Source organism: Trichomycterus rosablanca, chromosome 10 (genome assembly GCF_030014385.1).
Source record: "Trichomycterus rosablanca isolate fTriRos1 chromosome 10, fTriRos1.hap1, whole genome shotgun sequence".
Lineage (NCBI taxonomy): Eukaryota > Metazoa > Chordata > Actinopteri > Siluriformes > Trichomycteridae > Trichomycterus > Trichomycterus rosablanca.
Window position 1 is genome coordinate 36,002,196 of NC_085997.1, and position 7,356 is coordinate 36,009,551.

The following is a 7,356-nucleotide window of genomic DNA, read 5'->3' on the forward strand; positions in this document are numbered from 1 at the left end:
ACCAAACTGGGGCCAGAAGTGCAGGATTGAATTCACTCCATTCCAAGGCGTCTCGGTCCTATTTTGGCTGGGGAGGCGAAAGGTGACACTCGAAGCCACCGGCCCTCTCTGTTCCTTTCCCTTACTCTCTCTTTCGCTGCCAAACCTGACAGAGGGGCTATAGTTAGCCCTCCCATGCCAGTATATAAGTCCCATAGGGTCAAAATGTACATGTCAGTCACACCGTCTTGGCGTGGGCTTCTCCTCTCTTGACCCTTAAACTCCACAAAAGCTCAGAAGATGGTGAGTGTTCCTCGATGTGCCTTCAGAAATTTGGATGGAATTTACAGTGACAGTGAGAAGAAAGAATAATTTAATACTAAACAAGATAAACTAGTAAGACTTAGGAACCCTTTATAGCATAAATAAATACATTTTTTAACTGAAAGAATATTTAATTATCTGGTTAGATAATTTCTAGAGTGCTTTGTTATGTTATGGATAATCAGATCTAAAGAATTATTAATATTTTTTTTATATAAAAGCAAGCCAAGGTCTAAAATGTTAAATGTTAAAATATACTTTTTGAATAGAACTAGCAGTCTAAAGGTCCACATTGGCAGGTCATGTTTGTGTGTATCGCTTTCTCACCTCATTTGCATACACGTTTGAAGAACTTTAATTAAAATATTGTTTAGCATTTTAAAGGTTACACTTTTTGTGCTGATGTTGGAATGTTTGGGGTTTGTTTGGTGTGCTGTTTACTGTTCTTAAATTTGTTTAACTATTTGTTTGCGCTGCCCTCGTATCTAGATCATTTGCACAGATCCTCTAGTTTAACATCTTTAATTAAAATAAGTGTTTGTGGTTTCACACTGTTTAATAAATAGTTCTGTTTTCAGCATGAAACACTTTCGGTTTGATCATGACATGACATATCAAAAATAAGTCAACTAAAAGCAAAGACCATTTTTGTTTCACTGGTCTTAGATTAGGGTTAGAGTTGGGAGTGGGATTAGGGGTTGGGTTCAAAAAAAGTTCAACAATTTGTGTGTAATTTATAGCAAACAATAGCAAACCAAGCAGGACAGATTGTTGATGAACAAGACAAACCGATTGATTTGTTTGCTATTAAAATCTCCCACCTGACTGGGCATTTGTGGATATTGTTGCCAACGTTCTATTAATTTTAAATTGCCACTTTAAAACAGTAAAAATAAAATATTGCTAACTTTTAATTGGTTTGTTTACATATGTCCTAAAAATCCAAGCCACTATATCACACACATCTAGACTTTCTAATAGCTGCACCTCAGATAACTTCATTGAACCTTAATTACCTTAACATTTTTTTTAATAAAAATTGAGCTCCAGGTCAATTTAGGATGGTTGGCAACCTTATTTCTGGATGCGATCAGACCTTCCATGAATTAGATAATGAGATATAGGTCTACAGATCTGCCTCCTATGTCTAATGGTCAACAGTGTGGTTATTTCATTTAAAAAAGGCTACAGTTTCATAAACGTAGCTCTTGCTTGGTTGGTATAAAATTCTTTATATTATTATTTGGAAATCAATCAGGCTGAACCCAATTTCCTCAAAAGTATCATAAAATGGTGATCATCTTTACTGGTAGAGATTTTCAGTGTGCTCCTTGTTCTACCACTTTTGGGATACTCAGCTCTGGTTGGTTGTTCCAGCATGTTTTTCCTGGTCTAATCGAATCATCTAAACAGTGTTCTGATACACACACACATCTAAAAAATGGCTCTTCTTTAGGCACTGTGTGACGTCTACTGCTGAGATGCAAAGCATGACACATCCAAAACAGTTCATTCTTAGTTCTTGGTGTAGATTCTTAAGGAACTTTGTGTTTTCCAGGCACCCAAGAAGGCCAAGAGGAGGCAGCAGGGAGAGGGTGGCAGCTCCAATGTGTTCTCTATGTTTGAGCAGAGCCAGATCCAGGAGTACAAGGAGGTGAGACTGTAAACAGCATGTTCCTTACATTTTAACACTCTCACAAAATGTACTGTAACAAGCAGGGCTTTATGAGCTTTTAGGGGGCCTTAACTGAAATCTTAAGGTCAATAAAGATTCCTGTTAATGAAATAGAAATAAAATAACATAAAAAGAAATGACAGCTTTATGTTCCTTTAAATTCTGTTATTTATGTATGTTTATATATGTTGTATATGTTTTGTACCTTTATGAAATACGTTGCTTGGACCCCTGTACGATTGGGACATCCTAAGTAACTGCTTATACTGCTCAAAGCAAATTTAAATAAACTAATAATGTAGGAAATCCTACAAATTTGAGCTAGAGGAACCTTTACTTCCAACCACTTCAACTTACATAACAGACGGTACTATAAACGTAGTAAATAAAGGTAAATTTAGCTCTGCTGAGCAAGCAAACCATCATCTGACATGTTTACTCATGTACGTTTTAGGTCTGAGTTGCAGTAGGTCCCAAAACGTCAATGTTAAAAATAGTTTTTGCTAAACGTAAATCACCCCATTACTGTACAGAGGGGTGATTTATGTGCCCAAGCACTTAGCCCTTTTACCCCCCACCCCCCTTGTGTCCATAGTCCATTTGTAAACATTTAAAAGATAACACTTCATTTAATAATTTAACTTAATTTAAAGTCTACTAATTAAATATAAAATATCTCTTTGGAAGTAAAATTATTGGCTGTTGTTTAGTTCACATGTACTAATGTAATAGCTGGAGCCGATCATCGAGATGAGTCGATTCTTAGATTCAACCCATTTGAATTAGTCAGTTCACTTTAATGCTTCAGAGTCGATTTACGAACTCGATTCGGCTTCAATTCCAAATGTTGTACTTGGTACAAAACGTGATTCTTGGTGCTCCTGCATAATATTTGTTATTGTTTCACAGTAAATACTATAGACGGATAGCTAAAATGACTGAGACATTATCCGAAAAAGAGTCAATTATTTGATTCTTGGAAATAAAATGGAAAAATGATCCGTCACGGAGTCGGTTCCCAAATAGATTCAGCTCGACTCATAACCATAATATAAGTGTATGGCAAGTTAATGTTAGTTGTAAATATTTGTGCTTTATCTTGGATACCCCTTCAGAATACTTTAATATGGACGGGGCATGAAAACACAAATTGTTGTGTTTAGAGTCAATCCCCAAAAGAGTAATTAGCTGCGTCCGGAATCGCATACTTAGAGAGTACGTATTAGATTGGAGGAAGTATGCACTACTCTGCCGGTAAAAAAGTACATACTTTCAGTACAGAAGTATGCAGTATGCACACAACACTGATACGCACTGCATCCGCCATCTTACCAACGTCAAGTGATGACGTGCGACGTGATAATATCACCATGGTTACAGACTCATTACAAACTCCACTCGCCAAACTTTTGGATATTTATCGTGTTTTTGTTATTTATTCGTCTTTAAAATGTTTTATTTTATTTATCTTACTTACACTTGTAAACAGAGGAATCCGTTTTCCGCTATCTTTCTTGTTTCTTATTACGCTTCGAACGCCTACGCAGCTCCAGTTGCATTATGGGATACATTAACGGACCGCAAGTGTGCTTCGCTTGCATACTCAAACATGGCTGCCCAATAAGTAGGTCATCCGGGTACTTCTCGCGTACCTCTTTGTGTATACTGTGTATTCGGACATACTAACCGCTCTCGCGTACTCATTTCGCGTACTATTGAGTATGGAAGTATGCGATTCCGGACGCAGCGATTGTTTTATGTCGAGGAAGTCTCGGAGTCGATTCATTAAAGTGATTCGCCACCCAACTGAAATATTGTACGACGTTTGGATTTGTTCCTTAAAAAAGCTTTATAATTAGGATTAGCAAAAGCAATACTTCTTGGTTTTGTTTAGTAATTAAAAGTACTCGTCCTGAAAAATTTAAGCAGTACATTTTTTTTTTAAGAGGTCTCGGGGTCGATTCATTAAAATGATTTGGCTCACAACTAAAAAATTATACGAGGTTTGGATTTGTTCCTTTAAAAAAAACTTTATGATTATGATTAGCATAAGCAATACTTCTTGGTTTTGTTTAGTAATTAAAAGTACTCGTTATGAAAAATTTAAGCAGTACATAACATTTTTTTTATTTCAAGGAAGTCTCGGAGTCGATTCATTAAAATGATTCGGCTCAGGCGCCCAGGTGGCGCAGCGGGATATTCCGCTGACGCACCAGCACCGAGTTTCTGAACCTCCCGGTTCGAGGCTCGGTGTTGCCACCGGTCGGCTGGGCGCCATCTGGCGGGCATAATTGGCAGTGCCTGCAGGGTGGGGGACCGGACTATATGTATGTGGGTGGGTGGGTCTTCATGCGCTGTGTAAGGACCCTGATTTGCAGAAGAGACGCCCGTGCAGAATGCACGGACGAGAAGAGGAGGGCTGTACACGTGTAAAGAAGGCGTGGGGCAGCGGCGTGCTCTCCTTGGATGCAGGTCTGGTGTGCCTGTTAGCAGCGGAAGACAGATTGGAAGCGCTAAAAATTGGGAGAAAACTTGGGGAGAAAATTCGGAGGAAAAAAAATATAAAAATAAAAATAAAAAAAATTCGGCTCACAACTGAAATATTTTACGACGTTTGGATTTGTTCCTTTAATAAAACTTTATAATTATAATAAAAAGGCAATACTTCTTGGTTTTGTATAGTGATTAAAAGTACTCGTCTTGAAATATTAAAGAAGTACATAACATGTTTACTTGTGAGCTGAATTTTAGTTATTATTTCACAAAATGTATAAATCTAACATGACATGAACATAAAAAAGCAAGTTGATGATTGGACACGTTGCCCCTGTATAGATCTCTCCTCAAACCTTAAGCATTTTTAGTCTTTCTATTTATTTTTGGCTATATATGTTCGTGTTAGCAAAGAACATGCCATGCTAGCAGTCAGCACTTTCTCTTATGTGGGTCCAGATGACACTACTGGAATGTGCTGCCCAACAGCTGGTATGTACCACCATGTTTTAACCACAAGCAAAACTTACCACTAAAATGTGAAGATGTTTGGATTTTTACCTTAAAGCTCATCAGAGAACTTAAGCTTCTTTAAGGAACTAGTTGGAGGTGAATGATCATTCATAAAACATGTGAACATCAGTAATAGTTCTGGACGTGGAACAAGCTTAATCGATTTTTTAAATATCTCCACACTCGTGCCATAAGTTCCAGGACCAGTTTAACATCTCAGAAGAAAGATCTTAGCAGCTGCCAGCTTCTCAGGTTTCACTTCTTAGATTTCACAAACACCCAGAGGTGACACTTGGAGTTAGGACCATATCAGGAAACACACTTTACATACGCACTATATGGCCAAAAGTATGTGGACACCATTTAATGATTGAGTTTAAGACAGATGTTTTAAATCAGTAATACAAAATAAATTATTTGATTCAAATTTGTGACTCTTATATGGAAGATCTTCAGTGGCCTGCACAGAGCCGTGACCTCAACCCTAATTAACACCTATTAATTAATCCTAATGGTTTCTTTTAAACTAAATAGGCACAATTACCCCCATATACATGGTACAATCATGAAGAAACCTACTCAGAAAAGTGGAGGCTTTTATAGCTGCATATTAATGCCAGTGGTTTTGGAATAGGATGTCCAGCAAGCTCATGGTCAGGTGTCCACAAATTCTTGGCAGATAAAAGTTCCAGTATGTAACTTATGTTGATTTCCTAATTTTAATTGATTAAAAAAGGAACCTCTATATTGAGGACAAATAATTGTCATTACTTGTTTAGGAGGTGCCACCATTCAACTGAAACAAATTGAATAATGAATGACATCTGTTGTTTCCCTCATCGACACAGGCCTTTACAATCATCGACCAGAACAGGGACGGCATCATCAGCAAGGACGACCTGAGGGACGTGCTGGCATCCATGGGCCAGCTGAATGTGAAGAATGAGGAGCTGGAGGCCATGATCAAGGAGGCCAGCGGCCCCATTAACTTCACCGTCTTCCTCACCATGTTTGGCGAGAAGCTGAAGGGTGGGTTGCTCATCAGCACTTATGATTTATCTGTTTACGTATTTATTCATGGCATCACACAGCTGATCATCTTAAAATCTCACACTTGTTCATCACTTCTTCCAGGTGCTGATCCCGAAGACGTCATCGTAAGCGCTTTCAAGGTCCTGGACCCCGAGGCTACCGGCTCCATCAAGAAGGAGTTGTAAGTTTCCACTTCAGCCCACTGATCTGAACTGTTTTTTCTAAAATGGTTGACTGAACTGATCTGTTTTAAATAAACATTATTGATGAACGGTTTCTTTCTCCAGCCTTGAGGAGCTTCTGACCACCCAGTGCGACAGGTTCAGCGCTGAGGAGGTAACCTAGCATTGAATATCTTTTAAAACCTTGACATTGATGATGTATCATCCATTTCTAACCACAATAATGATTTTTTTGGGATCTATTTCAGATGAAGAACCTGTGGGCTGCCTTCCCCCCAGATGTGGCCGGCAACGTGGACTACAAGAACATCTGCTATGTCATCACACACGGCGAGGAGAAGGAGGAATAAACTCTTTCATCCACCATCTTTCTACCTCTTACCTTCCTACCCCTAATCAGTGCTTTCACCCTCTTGTTTGTACGACCAATGAAAGACTTTATCTCCGTTGCTGAGATCCTGAACTGGACGTCAGGTGGCTTTGAGATCGTCTGAATGTTAGTAGCGATGGAGCAAGTGGGATCATTTTCATTAAAAAAATAAAACAGTTTCATTCAGCTCGAACATCTTGAGTTTTTTCTCTCTCTGCTTTATTGTAGCACCTTCACAACATAATTTTAATACAGATCTTGAGTGCGTAGCTTCTTATTTGAAACCACCAGATGGTTCCACCTCTGTCGGTGGGGCTGCTTGACCCAGCTTTGATTTAGAGATTTAGAGCAGATATTTTTTCTAAATCTGAAGTTTTAGAAGCAGTTTGTGGGTTCTCTGTGTCTGAGTAAATAACGTATCACTTACATTTCTAGGTACATTTCCTGGATTAGTAATCAGAAGGTTGCCGTTTCAAGGCTCAACACTTAAGTTGCTATTGAGATTAATTGGAATTTTAAATTCACACTTTGAACCTCAAAAAAATTATTTTGACTAAATGTGCACAAATACCTACAGACATTTCTACACTCCAAATTTTTTTTATCGCACATCTCTAAATTAATGCCCATGGATTACAAATGTGATGCCCAAAAAGCTTATAATGCCCACATCATGTTGACCATATGGTCAGAAAATTGCACCACGTTTATTTCTATCATTATAAGCCTTTATGTCATTTACCTTTCAGCAAGGACTCCTAATTCCCTATGAACTATTACAATTGACT

The 7,356-nt window shown here is 38.3% G+C and overlaps 1 protein-coding gene across 2 annotated transcripts; it reads left to right on the forward strand.

Moving 5' to 3' along the window:
- Positions 1-214: 214 nt before the first annotated feature.
- On the forward strand, positions 215-6,752 carry mylpfb (myosin light chain, phosphorylatable, fast skeletal muscle b). Of its 2 annotated transcripts, XM_063003868.1 has the most exons (6): positions 215-282; positions 1,862-1,957; positions 5,833-6,013; positions 6,119-6,197; positions 6,304-6,352; positions 6,447-6,752. In XM_063003868.1, exons 1-6 carry the CDS (start codon positions 280-282, stop codon positions 6,546-6,548), a joined length of 510 nt encoding a protein of 169 aa, XP_062859938.1. In that variant the 5' UTR covers positions 215-279; the 3' UTR covers positions 6,549-6,752. The 2 variants fall into 2 exon arrangements, with proteins under 2 accessions (XP_062859938.1, XP_062859941.1); XM_063003871.1 differs by lacking the exons at positions 215-282; positions 1,862-1,957 and adding an exon at positions 4,904-4,963.
- The last annotated feature ends 604 nt before the right edge of the window (positions 6,753-7,356 follow it).

What these genes read in the sequence shown, in the direction of transcription:
- mylpfb (XM_063003868.1), top strand. An exon ending in GTTTGGCGAGAAGCTGAAGG is followed by an intron (nt 6,014 to 6,118) that starts GTGGGTTGCTCA and finishes CACTTCTTCCAG; the next exon opens with GTGCTGATCCCGAAGACGTC. An exon ending in ACAGGTTCAGCGCTGAGGAG is followed by an intron (nt 6,353 to 6,446) that starts GTAACCTAGCAT and finishes GATCTATTTCAG; the next exon opens with ATGAAGAACCTGTGGGCTGC.